Source organism: Erpetoichthys calabaricus, chromosome 9 (assembly GCF_900747795.2).
Source record: "Erpetoichthys calabaricus chromosome 9, fErpCal1.3, whole genome shotgun sequence".
Taxonomy (NCBI): Eukaryota; Metazoa; Chordata; class Cladistia; order Polypteriformes; family Polypteridae; genus Erpetoichthys; species Erpetoichthys calabaricus.
This window is the reverse complement of record NC_041402.2, coordinates 71,102,732-71,118,405: the sequence shown is the minus strand read 5'-3', so window position 1 is coordinate 71,118,405 and position 15,674 is coordinate 71,102,732. Positions and strand designations below refer to the sequence as shown.

General features: G+C 40.4%; 1 protein-coding gene across 1 annotated transcript in view; it reads left to right on the top strand.

Annotated features, from left to right (window-relative positions):
• The window catches only part of elmo3 (engulfment and cell motility 3), a 178,787-nt gene extending 163,242 nt beyond the window's left edge, over nt 1-15,545 (top strand). Inside the window, exons 19-21 of the mRNA XM_028809711.2 lie at nt 6,863-6,945; nt 15,036-15,116; nt 15,321-15,545. Coding sequence (XP_028665544.1) covers nt 6,863-6,945; nt 15,036-15,116; nt 15,321-15,533 — 377 coding nt within the window. The 3' untranslated portion in view covers nt 15,534-15,545. The remainder of the gene's footprint in view (nt 1-6,862; nt 6,946-15,035; nt 15,117-15,320) is intronic.
• Nucleotides 15,546-15,674: the final 129 nt, after the last annotated feature.

Below are 15,674 nucleotides of genomic sequence, written 5' to 3'. Positions count from 1 at the left end.
GGCACATGTACTGAAAGAAGAAAAAAGATCAACGTGCGTTGTTCCTGTAGCACTGAATGAGCTCACCCGCTCTAATATCACCCCTCCCCCAGGTGAGCTCATTCAGTGCTACAGGAACAACGCATGTTGATCTTTTTTCTTCTTTCAGTACATATGCCTACTACATTTTGTAACATTTATTACTAAAATATGACAAAGTTTCTGTTTTAACAATGTGTTTACACAGATTACTTTAGAATAATGATCTCTTATTTCCACTGTAAAACTCCACTTCACTCCCACATAATCAATCAAGGCGTGAGCTGGGAAAACTTCGCTCACGTTCTAAGTCGGTGGGGGGATGGAAAAGCCGGCTGCTGGCAGCTTGTCTTTTATCAGCACATTTAGAGGACAAAGGATGCTGGCGGAGAGGTGTGAATGGATTTAAGAAGCGATTTAAGGTGGGCCGGATATTTGAGTTTTTTCGTAGGCTCTGGTAATTCTAGTGTTAAGGGGGTGTATGTGGTAAGTATGTCTGCATTATCATCTGCAGGTGTTTATGCAGGGCATGAACACTGTGAAATTGAAAACTGGATTAAAAAAATTCATGAATGCTTTCATCATGGTGAATCTAATTCAGTCTCTCTGAATATAGATAATATACAGATAAAATGTAAAGTTGACTTACTCATCAACAAAAGGCACAATTTCCTGTTCAGTTAAAAAGCTGAAATTTGGCTGGATGGTACATCTAGGGCACTAGGTATCCACTAAGAAAGGACATTTCGATATATCAGTATTTAGTGGTTAAACCTCTCACCATTATGCTGCTTGAGAGTTCCAAAGCACACGAGTCTCAAACAATTCTAAAAATGCCCTCTAGAGGGGGAAATCCTGTCATAAAACCCTAGCTAGTAACAGAAAGGGCTGTGTAGAATTTTTATAAAATAAAAGGTTTATTCTTATTAAAAATGCCCTGAAACAGAATTAAGCTCCATAAAGCACAAAAGTGCAAAAAGGAATTGCCAGCAAAGGCAATCCAAGGCGAACAAAGTACTAAATCAGTTGATTCAAGGCATGGTCAAAAAACAGAGCAAAAAGTCCAAAATTCAGGCAACACAATAAGCATAAGCAGAGACACGAAAAACGCTCATTGACTGTCTAGCACATTCAGGTGAACCACCAGGAGCTGTGGGAATCCCTCACCTTTATAGGACAAGGACAGTCCCTGGAAGTGATGGACAGGGGGCCCACCCACATGCAGAACACCCACAAAACACAAGGCACAGAAAGGCAATGATACAAAGAAACATGTAAATAAACATAAATAAAATGAATACAAACAAAAGAATCAGAAATCAAAATAAAGACATAAAACAAAGATTTGAACCTCAGCCAGGGAAGCAACACTGGCCAAAACATAACACTCCCTATAAAAGAAAAATGAAATACCCCAAAATCTCAAAATTGCCGTGATGGATTTGATTGAAATTTGGTAACATTACAGTAATCCCTCCTCCATCGTGGGGGTTGCGTTCCAGAGCCACCCGCGAAGTAGAAACCATATGTTTATATGGTTATTTTTATATATTTTAAGCCCTTATAAACTCTCCCACACTATTATAAACATTTCACGCACAATTATATAGCATAAACCCTTTATATTCTCTTAGATATTAGGTAAGATTCGTTGAAATTATGTATGTAAACACAGGTATGTAGGTAAACATACAGTAAAACCTAAATATTATTTTAAAGATATCGAGCGTCTTCGATATCACATATGTTACAGCCATTACGACAGACAGGCCACCAGCAATAAATACGTACAATGCAAGAAAAATTGTATACAGTAAAATGTGTGTACAGTGACACTAAACTATGTACATGTAATAAGTACTGTACGTAAATAATTAATTATGGTTACTCACCAACAATGACACGACGACTTGTCCGATAACGATGAGTTTAATTTTATTGCACAACAAAGGATAGCGTTACAGCTCTTCTAAAGGAGCCTCTTCAGGCGACTGTTTAGCACCGCCGTTGTTCTTCTTCCATCACTCTTCAATCCAAATCCCTAAAGCAGATTCCATCCAGACTACTGCCTTAAAACGTCCACTTGCAACTCATTTTGCGCCCTGGTTAAAAGACACTGCGGCCGTAGATTTTATATGCTTTTCCTCCTTTTTAAATAAAAAGAATCGTGGACTCATTTATGCTGTAATGGTGTCCTGCAGTGGTGTAGCTGTTTCCTTCCTTCAACATATCCAAAACTTTTACCTTTTCTGCAATCATTTGCATCTTCTGTTGGCGCTTGTGCACGTTAATGCAAAATGAGTGAGATGAGACTTCCTGGTTAATGCAGCACTCCGTCGCTGAGCCAATCAGCAGCACACAGGAACTTAACCGCGTGCTCTGATTGGGTAGCTTCTCAGCCATCCGCCAATAGCGTCCCTTATTTCAATTCAAATGCGTCCCTTGTTTCAATTCAAATGGGCAAATCAACTGAGGAAGCACACGTACTGTAGACCGCAGACATCCGCGAAGCAGTGAAAAATCCGCGATATATATTCACATATGCTTACATTTAAAATCCGCGATGGAGTGAAGCCGCGAAAGACGAAGCGCGATATAGGGAGGGATCACTGTATATAAAAAAGAAAATTACATGACGTGTTTTTTTCATTTGTTGATATCTAGTAATTTTACGTTAACTTACGTTCCTTGGGCTGTGCTGAGAGTATGGTTTATGGAAATGAAGGACGCAGCAGAAGTGATTGAGGGCAACGAGAATAGCACCACCAACCAATAGGGTGGATAAATGGCTGAAAATGGGGTGGTGTCTTGAACCAGAAAAAAAACAGACATGATCACATTTTGAAATGGAAAGATAAAGTAGTAAGCTTTTTTTTTTTTTTTTTGATTGACTACTGGCACTTTTAGATATGTACCGGCTCACATCTTGGTTATTTGTTCCACTTTGTCGACATCCTGACGTGAATTATTGAGTGCTGCGAAGCACTTTTACATGAATAATAAGTGGTTTGGGATGTATAGATAGGTGGTGGACCCCCGTGAAGTATGATGGCGTATTACCACTGGGTGAAAGGTGTGATAACAGCTGCACAGCTCTTCTAAACTTCTACATGTCAGGGGGAGTGAGTGTCATAAAAGCTGCATGGCAGTTGAACAGGGAACATAGCGCAGCTTAGAAGGAACAAAGGTGTCTACTTGTTTCAATTTAAAATAATACACTTTCCTATAAAATTTGCAGTGACCATTGATATACTCTTGCATTTTCTCTGTACTATTACTATTGTATTAAGGATTACTTATGTTTTATTCTGTGTATTATATTAACCCCATTTTCTGCCACTCACCGCACACCCACCCCCTGGAAAGGGGTCTCTCTCTGAATTGCCTTTCCGAAGATTTTTCATTTTTTCCCTACAAGGTTTTTTGTGGGAGTTTTTTCATGTAGTCTTGTAGAGTCAAGACTGGGGGGCTGTCAGAAAACAGTGCCTGTTAAAGCCCATTGCAGCACTTTTTGTATGATTTTGGGCAATACAAAAATAAATTAAAAGCCAAGCCACTAGGAAAAACAGGAAAAAGAAGGAATTGATCTGTAGCAGGAATGTTTTACTCATGGACAATTGTAAAAGAGTAAGCGGCTCCAGTAACCTAATAATATTGTTGCTTACTTACGTATTTGACTGAGGCCTTTATCCAAGTTAACTTACAACATCTGAGATACAGCTAGTTACATTTCTTTTGCATTTCCAATTGGAGCCCTGGCTGGTGAAGTGACTTGCTCATGGTCACATAGTGTCAGTAGCAGGATTTAAACTCACAATCTCAGGGTTTGAAGTCCTAGGTTCAAAGCCTTAACTGCTACACCACATTGCCTGCTAATATTTGCCCTTGGTAAAAAAACACCTACCAGTATTGTGGAAAAGCACCTGCATAGTTACATATTACTTCTGGAAACTATAATGAAGGCCCATTGCGTTACGAAATGTCCCTGATGAAGCCAGATAACACAGGTAGTCAATACATACTGTGTAGAAGAAAATACAACTATACTATTATAAGCTCTTTTACTTAGTAGCCACCCAAGAACTGCTGGTTTCTTGCTGCACATTGTCCAGACAACATTGTTAGTACTTCTAACAACACATTTAGAAATGTAGGTTTGTTTTTAACACCATTCAACTGTGCTGAAAGGACATTTTCTTGGAAAGTGGAAATATGTCAAGAGCACAATGGAAAAGTAGACGGCATGGTTTATAAGCACTATTTGTTACCAAGGACAGTGGGTTTTATCTTTCAGTACAAGCTATTGGGGGGTTTGGGGGGGGGGGGGGGGTGACTGATGCTTTTAGACACAGTATGCAAGTAGTCAGTCATAAGTATATTATATTTTTTTCAGTCTTTTTTTAACATCCTTTTACTTTTTATGTATGTGATCCCTGAATAATTTCTTTTACAAATTTCAGTTTCACCTTTATCAATGTACAGGACTTCCTGTATTTTTGCTATGCAGTTATACAGAGGGTGCATTTTGAAGTCTCAGTCTTCAGTTGAAGCAGTTATTTTCAGGAATCTATATATATATAAAAGGCAAAGTCCTCACTGACTCATCACTAATTCTCCCACTTCCCATATACGTGGGAAGCTGAAATTTCACGTGCTCATTCCTTGCGGTGTACTTACAGAAGTTAGGTATGTTTCATATCCTATTGCAACACCCAAGGGTGGGAAACGGGTGTACCCCCTAAACTGTATATACATATAGGGGAAACCCCTCCTCACAATTTCTGCGACTTCCAATATACGTAGGAAGCCCAAATCTCCCATGCTCATCCTTTACACTGTACTTACAAACGTTAAGTATTTTTCATTTCGCGCCGTGTCTGGTAACGAACTTTCGAAAATAACGTCTTCTTTTTGCCAGTTCTCACCATTATGCCATAAGGAAATTTCTAAACTGACCTCTCCTTTTGGTAGTTTAATTCCTTATTTCTGTTAACAGAGGATTTATTTCATGGCAGAGATGCACAAGGGCCACCCCCTGTCCCCATTCCTTTTTCTGCATGGCTGCTGTCCGTGCACCTACCACGTGGTTGGCTCCCTTCCTATATACATTAACGACATCCCGCACTCATGTGTCTCCTCACTCGCTTCCTTACTTTCCTCACCTGTTTGTCGTGTTCACTGCTCCCTTCTTCTTTACTCCACTGCTTCAAGGGTGGAAGAACTGCTCATTCTTCGTTCAGGCTACCTCTAAACCTCACCCATACTGATTCCCCTATGTGTAACATATCCAAGCAGAGCACCATGGCGAGATTGTAAGCTCATTACATGGGATGAATGCAATATGGCACACAGTCCAGGTGTTGAGGCTTTAGACAGGACCCTACAAGACATCAAAAACATGACAAAAATGATGGGAGGCTTGACAGTCTTGCTGGCTGGAGACTTCCGGCAGACCTTACCAGTTGTTGTTTTTTTCCCCAAGAGGAACACGCGCCAACGAAGTTGAAGCATGTCTGAAGTCTTCATACTTATGGCCTAAGACCAACGTTCTTACCTTAAGAATAAACATGAGGGTTTACTTGAACTGCGACAAAAAAGCCGGAGAGTTCACTGCTCTCCTCAAAATAGGTGATGGCAATTCAATTGAACAGAACTGTAAAATCAATGTTCCTAACAATCTGTCTCCTGGTGAATACCTTACAAACTCTTATTGAAAATGTTTACTCCAACCTACGAAATCTGTATGAAAAGGACGTTTCATGGTTGAGGGAGAGCTATTCTAACACCAAAAAATGACATGACCTCACATATAAACACCATTTTACTTCACCAACTAACTTCCATCCATCCATCCATTTTCCAACCCGCTGAATCCGAACACAGGGTCACGGGGGTCTGCTGGAGCCAATCCCAGCCAACACAGGGCACAAGGCAGGAACCAATCCCGGGCAGGGTGCCAACCCACCGCAGACCAACTAACTTCCGAAACAAAAACATATAAGTCTGTCGACTCTGTTGTAGAACTAGAGGACGCGGTGCACTATCCGGTAGAGTTTCTTCACACTTTTAATCCTCCGGGCATGCCTCCGCATACTCTACTTTTGAAGGTTGGCGCACCAATTATGTTACTGTGAAACTTACAACCACCAAAACTTTGTAACTGCACCAGGCTTCAGATCAAATCTCTGCACGAGAACCTCATTGAGGCAACTGTCTTCACTGGATCTGACTCAGGGGAGACTGTACTTATTCCTCACATCCCTCTCATACCCTCTGACCTCCCATTCCAATTCAAATGCCTCCAATTTCCAGTAAGGGTCTGCTTCACTATGACAATAAATAAGTCACAGGGCCAGACTCTAAAAAAGGTCGGCATTGACTTGACACAGGATTGCTTCTCACACGGCCAACTGTACGTTGCATGCTCAAGAGTAAGCTCAGCAGACAGCTTGGTCATTTTACAGCCCGCGAGCAGAACTGCAAATGTCGTTTACAAAGAGATCCTTACATCCTAAAAATGTGCATTTCTCATACACAACATTTACAATCATAAATTAAACTCTTTACAATAATCAAATTCACTCTCAACACTAACATAAGCCTACAACAATTACATTGACAATCATGTTACGTTATTTTTAAAACGTTTCCTTTTCTTTTTCATAACTTCCTTAACACAATACTTCTCCGCTGCGAAGCGCGGGTATTTTGCTAGTATTTTATATATTCATTTGCTTGCTTTAGTCACACTTTCCATACATGATGTGGTGTAATCTGCTTATCTGAAATTAGTATTTTGTTCTTAATTTAGCTGTTCTTGTGGTTTTCTCCTTTTGTTTTTCAGTTCCTGTGGCAGACATCAAGGCACTACTGACTGGCAAAGACTGCCCACATATGAAAGAGAAGAGCTCGGGGAAACAGAACAAGGTCAGGAAACTGCAGTTGGTTCACCAGCTTTAATAAAGTGAATGGTTTGCTCACTGCAAAACTACTTTTTTGTAAAGGTGCCTACTTGTCAATCTCTCGTGTACCAGTGTAAAGCCAGAGTCCTGTTTTATTATTTTCTGACTCTTTATTGAAACTGCTGAAAATGTTAAAATAGTTGGGCTTAGGGGAGCAAATTTTGATCGTATGTCATAATCCACAGTCAAACCACTCTGATCAGGTAAAAAAAAAAAAAAGTTAAACTTTATAAAGGGTTGGAGCTGGTTATTATGGTTGTTTTTTTTTTTTTTCTTAACTAGGGGGCTCTGCCCCCTGCTCGCTTCGCTCACCAACCCCCGTGCAGGCCCTACGCGCTAGTCATTTCCCGGATCTGCCACTTGCGACAAATCGTGCTGTTCTTTCAGATAAACACGAATATCAGCTCTGTCTTTGATATCTCCATCTTTCGCAACTATTATCGCTGACAACTCGTCATATGTTGGTTTATTATATATGTGAGCGTGATCTTTTGGATTCATATAAAAATTCAAGAAAACTTCTTTGTCCATGTTTTTCAGAAAAATTTAGTGTAACATAAGATACGGTTGGACGTATGGATTTGTATCCATTATTGGCTGTAGAATTAATACGTCCGATAGTTTAACTCTTTCAACTCTATGTTGCATTACTTCTCCGTGATCATAAATACAAACCTGACCGAATTGTAGTTTCTTTGAAATTAAAGCTTTAATTGTTGTGGGACCATAGATTCTCATAGTTTATGGTCCTGAATCGTGTAAATCTACGTTTTGAGTATTGTATGATGCAAATGCGAACAGATTATTGTAGCTTTGGATACTTTGCCTGTAGTGTTTGTAGATTTCACTTTCACCAAACAATAAATCTTTTATTTCTCCCGGATTACCCCTCTTCATTGGGAAGAAACACTACTTTTCCCTAATGGTACCATGTATTAGACGATCAACAAGTCTCTGACTTAAACTTTAAAGCCAACCAATATCTACATACTTATGTCATATCACCTATGTCCATATATTCAATCTCTTTTCACCATTCTGTTATTTCACAGAGTAATAATTTCCATTTGTTAGCGCTAATGCAATCTTTACTATCAGTTTTTTGAGACTTTCGAATTTTAGTACTTTCATAATTTATAACCTGCTCTGTATCGTACCAATGTTTTTGAACCTCTTTACAATGTTCTACTTTGTCTCTTTTATTTCCACCCCCGCTTGGACCTGTTAGGCTTTCAATTCATCTCTTGGCACAAAGTCTTGTCTCACGGGACATGAAATTTTCTCTCTGAAAATGTCTCGTCTTGTCTCTCTGAAAATGTCTCGTCTCATCGAAAAGATTTTTTCATATAATAGAGAGATAAGATCCAAAAAGTTTTCATATTTTCTTGTCTCTATGTAGTGAACATATTTATTAACAGAAACTAATGTAGGTGTTTCAGAGAAAATGTTTTGTCTTTTTATATAATACGCTACCGTGGTTGTCCGTTTGTCTGTCCAGGAATATGTCAATGTCAATTTAGTTATATAGCACATTTAAAACAACATAGTAATGCTGTGGCCAAAGTGCTTTACAATAATAGAATAAAAGAAAAACAAAACAAATTAACATAAAACGTAAATAGAAATAAAATATATGAACATAAAGTAAAATACATAATAAATAGAAGTAATGTTATATAATCACAAAGAGGAAACCATCAGTATTACTGAAGTTCATGGAATGCAAGTGAATAGAAATGAGTCTTTAATCTTGTTTTGAACAGTTCAATTGTAGACGACTCCTTTATGTGATGAGGTAAAGCGTTCCACAGGCGAGGCGCAGCAGCTGCAAAAGCCCTGTCCCCCTTAGTTTTACACTTGGTACGAGGGACAACAAGAGACAACTGACCAGAAGATCTAAGCACTCTAGATGGCTGATGTAAATCACACAGTTCAGATAAATAGGCAGGAGCAAGCCCATGTAAAGATTTAAAAACTAGCAACAAGACTTTAAAATCAGTTCGAAAACTGACAGGCAGCCAGTGTAAAGAAGCTAATACTGGAGAAACACAGGCATACTTTCTTGCCCCAACCAGAAAGCGAGCGGCAGCATTGTGGACCAACTGTAACCTGTGTATCAGGGATTTATTAATCTCAGAATACAGCGAGTTGCAGTAATCGAGGCGAGAAAAAATAAACGCATGAGTAGCTATCTCAAGATCCCTAGAAGATAAAAAAGGCTTTATCTTACCTAATAGACGAAGTTGGAAAAAGCAACTCTTGACTACAGAATTTACTTGTTTCTCAAAAGAGAGGTTACTATCAAAGGTAACACCAAGATTGCGGACTTGAGGTTTGGAAAAGACAGAGAAAGAGCCAAGAAGTCCAAGACCAATTTGGGCTTTAGCTGATGGACCCACTATAAGCACCTCCGTTTTATTTTGATTTAGATCAAGAAAATTATTAGCCATCCAGGATCTTAGTTCAGACAGACAGTGGTGGAGTTGATTTGTTGTAGAGTTGCAGACAGGAATATAAACCTGAGTATCATCAGCATAGCGGTGAAAAGAAATGTTAAATTTCCTAAAAATAGCTCCAATAGGGTGAAGGTATATGGAGAATAAAATAGGACCCAAAATGGATCCCTGAGGAACACCATATTTAAGAGGAGCAGTAGAAGAAGAAGATGAATTAAAAGTCACTGAAAAGTGTCTACCAGTTAAGTATGACCTGAACCAGTTAAGAGCAGCCCCTTTAAGCCCAACAAGATGTTCAAGCCGCAACAGCAATATCTCATGGTCAATAGTGTCAAAGGCAGCAGACAGGTCAAGGAGGAGAAGGACTGCCGCATCACCTGAGTCAGTAATAAGAGAGATGTCGTTGAACACTTTCAGGAGTGCCATTTCAACACTATGATAACGCCTAACGCCAGATTGGTAGATCTCAAATAAATTATTGGAGTTAAGGTGATCAACCAATTGATTATAAATAAGTCTTTCTAAAATTTTAGCCAGAAATGGCAGTTGGGAAATTGGCTAAAACTCCAGGATCTAATTCTTCCTTTTTTAGACGGGGACGGACTGTAGCATGTTTAAAAAATGAGGGCACAATGTGTAAATCACCTGTAACTGTCAAACCGTTTGACATATTGACCTGAAATTTAGTACACATATACTCTGTGACCTCTACTTTCCGCTTTCAGGGTGATGATTTTTATTACTCTTTTTATTTTTATTTTATTTTATTGTAGAATCAATTCTTGGCAGCAGGGTTCTCATCCCTACCTCTTCATATCTTAAATCATTCTTGAAGCATATTGAGCACTTAAGTGCCAGCTTAAGTGAAAAATTAATAAAAACATACTAAGTAATTGCAACACAAAAACTGACTTAATCAGTTTTAAAGTGAAAAGATGCCGACGGAAAAAGAGAAGAAGCGGGCCACTAGGGTGGAGAAAACAAGCTCCTCATGAAGCAACAAGTGTATCAACCTCTGAGCAAACGAATGCTAAACATACAGAGAAAGAGGAGGAAAACTATGAATGCTCAAGTCAAGCGTATTCACTGCACGTTATTGCCCAGTTCGACATTACTAGGTTATGTATAATTAATATGTTCCTATTCATCATGACACCAGGGAATACGTAGCAACGTGACTAAAATTTTAATTGTTCTCTGTACAAGTAACAATACTAGTTTAAATAATTGTGATTCTCTTTTTGTGTCAGAAACACTGCTTACATTATTGAAAATTATTGTATGTATTTTTGATTAGGAATGTTAATCTGCTCAGGAGTCAGGGCTTCCACATAATTTTATAGATATGAAGCCCATACAAGTATATGCTATTGTAATGCAGTTGGTTGATGATATTATCCAGTTAAAATGATTAAAATAGTCTTAAAATGGTAAATTGTCATTTTATCCCAGATTAGGCACTGGTTTAAGCATTGTAGCCACACAGTTATAGGCTATGAACTTGACCAGAATGATTCCCTGAGATTTCTTACTGTTAATGATGATAATAGCCTGCAGACCAGAGATGTATAGTTTTTCTAAACTACTTCAGGTTGATTGTTGTTAAACAGGAGCTACATCTTCATATGAAGCTGTTAATTTACTGGTCAGTTTATGTTCCCGTAGTCACAAACATGGGTAGTGATTGAAGGAATGCGAGTGTAAATACATGCAAGTGAAATCAGGGTTCTCCACAAGACCTAATCGACTCCCTCTGCATGACAGGGTGAATGGCTTGGCAAAGGTCTCTTAGTAGAAGGCCTGTTGCTACAAACTTAAACCAGTTGAGATGGAAAGGGAGTCTAGTAAGGATTCCCATGATGCTTTTCATACTGGAAAGCATCATATAAAGCCCTGTGTTAACTCCCGATATTTAACTCATGTATGACTTACCAGAGTTAAAAGAAAAAGAAAAAAAAATAGTAATCGCCTACTACTGTTCTCATTATGTTTTATAAAAGCTAAAATTGAAAAGACTATTGGTCCGCCTTCATTTAATTCCATTTATTTCTATTTTGCAAGTTGCACTTTTTTTCACCCTGCAGGCAATAAGTTCTTGTTTAAGCACATTTGTCGTTTATTTCTACAAATAAAAAATCAAGTAATTTTATTGTATATTGAATAAGCAAAATGCACTGTTTGTGTACATGTGTGTATTCTTCCTTTCATAAGGAGCTAAAGTTTAGGTGGTGCTGAACAGCCAAGAGAAAATATAGTTATATATATCTAGTTAGTTATTTATACAATATGAAATTCCACTTTTGTAATGTAATTACAAAGAGCAGTCAGGAATGACCAAAGACTTATTAAAAAGGTTAAAAGTATCTGTAAACTACTGAGCTCCTTCCATAATTTCTATGAGTATGTTACGGAACGGCTGTTTTCAGATCAGTGTGGTGTGTGTATGTGTGCCCTTTGACAGATTAATGTAATATATTTGGTTCCTCCTTTGCATCATGTATGCAATTATATGTGTGTATGTGTGTTTATATGTATATATGTTTGTATATATACAGTACGTCCGGCGTCTCAGGAGGGGGAAGCAGTGCAGTGTCAACACTGTATATGGTGGGGATGGTGCGCTGCTGACCTCGACTCGGGACGTTGTGGGTCGGTAGGGGGAGTACTTCGAAGACCCCCTCAATCCCACTAACGTGCCTTCCAATGAGGAAGCAGAGCCTGGGGACTCGGAGGTGGGCTCCCCCATCTCTGGGACTGAGGTCACCGAGGTGGTCAAAAAACTCCTTGGTGGCAGGGTGGATGAGATACGCCCGGAGTTCCTCAAGGCTCTGGATGTTGTAGGGCTGTCTTGGTTGACACGTCTCTGCAACATCGCATGGACATCAGGGACAGTGCCTCTGGATTGGCAGACCGGGGTGGTGGTCCCCCTCTTTAAGAAGGGGGACCGGAGGGTGTGTTCCAACTACAGAGGGATCACACTCCTCAGCCTCCCTGGAAAAGTCTATTCGGGGGTTCTGGAGGAGAGGGTCCGTCGGATAGTTGAACCTCGGATTCAGGAGGAACAGTGTGGTTTTCGTCCTGGTCGCGGAACAGTGGACCAGCTCTACACCCTTAGCAGGGTCCTGGAGGGTGCATGGGAGTTCGCCCAACCAGTCTACATATGTTTTGTGGACTTGGAAAAGGCGTTCGACGGTGTCCCTCGGGGAATCCTGTGGGGGGTGCTCCAGGAGTATGGGGTACCGGACCCCCTGATAAGGGCTGTTCGGTCCCTGTACAACCGGTGTCAGAGCTTGGTCCGCATTGCCGGCAGTAAGTAGAACCCGTTTCCAGTGAGAGTTGGACTCCGCCAGGGCTGCCCTTTGTCACCGATTCTGTTCATATCTTTTATGGACAGAATTTCTAGGCGCAGCCAGGGCGTTGAGGGGGTCCGGTTTGGTGGGCTCAGGATTGGGTCACTGCTTTTTGCAGATGATGTTGTCCTGTTTACTTCATCAGGCTGTGATCTTCAGTTCTCTCTGGATTGGTTCGCAGCTGAGTGTGAAGCGGCTGGGATGAGAATCAGCACCTCCAAATCCGAGACCATGGTCCTCAACTGGAAAAGAGTGGAGTGCCCTCTCAGGGTTGGGAGCGAGATCCTGCCTCAAGTGGAGGAGTTCAAGTATCTCAGGGTCTTGTTCACGAGTGAGGGAAGAATGGAGCGTGAGATTGACAGGCGGATCGGTGCGGCGTCCGCAGTGATGCAGGCTCTGCATCGGTCTGTCGTGGTGAAAAAGGAGCTGAGCTGAAAGGCAAAGCTCTCAATTTACCAGTTGATCTATGTTCCCTTCCTCACCTATGGTCATGAGCTATGGGTAGTGACTGAAAGAACGAGATCGCGAATACAAGCGGCTGAAATGAGTTTCCTCCACAGGGTGTCTGGGCTTTCCCAGAGTAGAGCCGCTGCTCCTCCGCATCGAGAGGAGTCAGATGAGGTGGCTCAGGCATCTGATCAGGATGCCTCCTGGACGCCTCCCTGGTGAGGTGTTCCGGGCACGTCCAACCGGGAGGAGACCCTGGGGAAGACCCAGGACACGCTGGAGGGACTATGTCTCCCAGCTGGCCTGGGAATGCCTCGAGATTCTCCCGGAAGAGCTAGAAGAAGTGGCTGGGGAGAGGGAAGTCTGGGTATCTCTGCTCAAGCTGCTGCCCCCGCGACCCGACCTCGGATAAGCGGAAGAGGATGGATGGATGGATATATACAGTATGTGTATGTGTGTGCATATTAATAATATACAATATATTCTATTAATAGTGTAAAAATAGGATTCTTGTTGTTGTTTTTTTTTTTTCTACCTAAATAAAAATTTACTACTACATTACTTCTATTGGTCTTGCCAAAGTGAACAGATTTGCGGTTGCTAAACACACACATTAACATCGAGAGAATGCTAGGGCTGCTGTTACTAAGTATACCATCGAAACAGAGAGCCTTCCCTTTGACATGCAAACTAAAAATCACAATGATGAATTTAACTATAATTCACAAACTGATTATTAATATAATAAAAAAAAAAGTCCTGCCCACGAATGTTAACTGCCCATATTGATGAACCACCTGTAATGTGTTTCTATAGTGGAAAAAACCTATTAAGAGTTTAGAATTTGCCTCTATTGTTGAGGCAGCTGACCGGAGCTGTCGCCGTAAGGTGGTCGGTGCCTGTCGTGGCAGCAATCCCCGAACCCGCTGGTGGACACCGGCGGTGAAGGATGCCGTCAAGCTGAAGAAGGAGTCCTACAGGACCCTTTTGTCCTGTGGAACCCCGGAGGCAGCTGATAGGTACCGGCAGGCCAAGCGGAATGCGGCTTTGGTGGTTGCTGAGGCAAAAACTCGGGCGTGGGAGGAGTTTGGGGAGGCCATGGAGAATGACTTTCGGACAGCTTCGAGGAGATTCTGGTCCACCATCCGGCGTCTCAGGAAGGGGAAGCAGTGCAGTGTCAACACTGTATATGGTGGGGATGGATGAATTTGATTTACACGCAGACTCCCAACATTTTCTTGGTGCTCTAATAGTGTGTTTCAATGACATCATCTGGTGCAAACAATAATCAAAGGCAGTTTCAGAGCAAATTTTAAAGTACAAGGACCATTCTCTTAGGAAATTTTCCAGGCAAAGGTGTGCAACACAACTAGTGTAACTTTAAAATTATTCACGGGATTTTTACAAGTTTAAGAAATATTTATGTGGGGTTCCAGGTACAAAGAACCTAGTGATACTTAGGTAGACATTTAATTTATAATAAGTGATTGCTAAAGGATTCTTGGACTTAGCAGTGGACAAGTTTTATACCCATTGGGCCTGGTTGTTGTGCTAGCATGAGTTACAGATGTGAGTACAAAAAAAGAAAAAAGCAAATTAGTTATTAAAATTGCTTTTAACATATTGATCCAATATAGTAATATGATTGTGTCCATTTAACTTAAAATTCTACAGTATATTTTTGAATCCATAATTTCTTAGTGAAGTCATTTTATTTTCCTTTCCCTGTTCTGTACCATGTACACTTACTCAGGTTTAATTTTTGAAGTATTTCCTAATCATTTTAACATTTCAACTTTCAGGAAGTTTTGGACCTTGCCTTCACCATTATATATGATGTGGAAGACTACAGTTTGAACTTTATTGCGTCATCAAGAACGGATGTAAGATGGAGGGTTTATTTTATTTTATTTTTTTACCCTGTTGGTTTCTCCTTCCCAGCCATTGGTCTTGCTGTATATTTTATTTAATTCATTAGTAACGGAGTGTACTATGCAGTTTGTTACTGAGGCAGTGCTTTCTAATATAAGACTTAAGAGTTTATTTGTGTCCTTCCTTCACATTTTTGTGTTTTTATTGCCCTCCAGTTTTGCCTTTGGACTGATGGTTTGAATGTCTTGCTGGGGAAAGAAATGAACAGTGAGTGCATGCGGAGTGAGTTGGATATTCTCTTATCCATGGAAATCAAACTAAGGCTACTGGACCTGGAGAACATTCCAATCCCAGACGCTCCGCCACCTTTGCCAGATCCTCCCAGCAATTACCACTTCTGCTATGACTTCAGCCACAGTGAACAGTAGACTCAAAAGTAATTTCACCTCACCACGGACACATTTTTGGAGAGCCATTGAAGGTTCTCTTTTAGAACCCAGAGGAGACAAGCAGCATCACCAAGACTCAAATTTTTGCTCAGGATTTCACAAGAGAAAAAAAAAAACAAA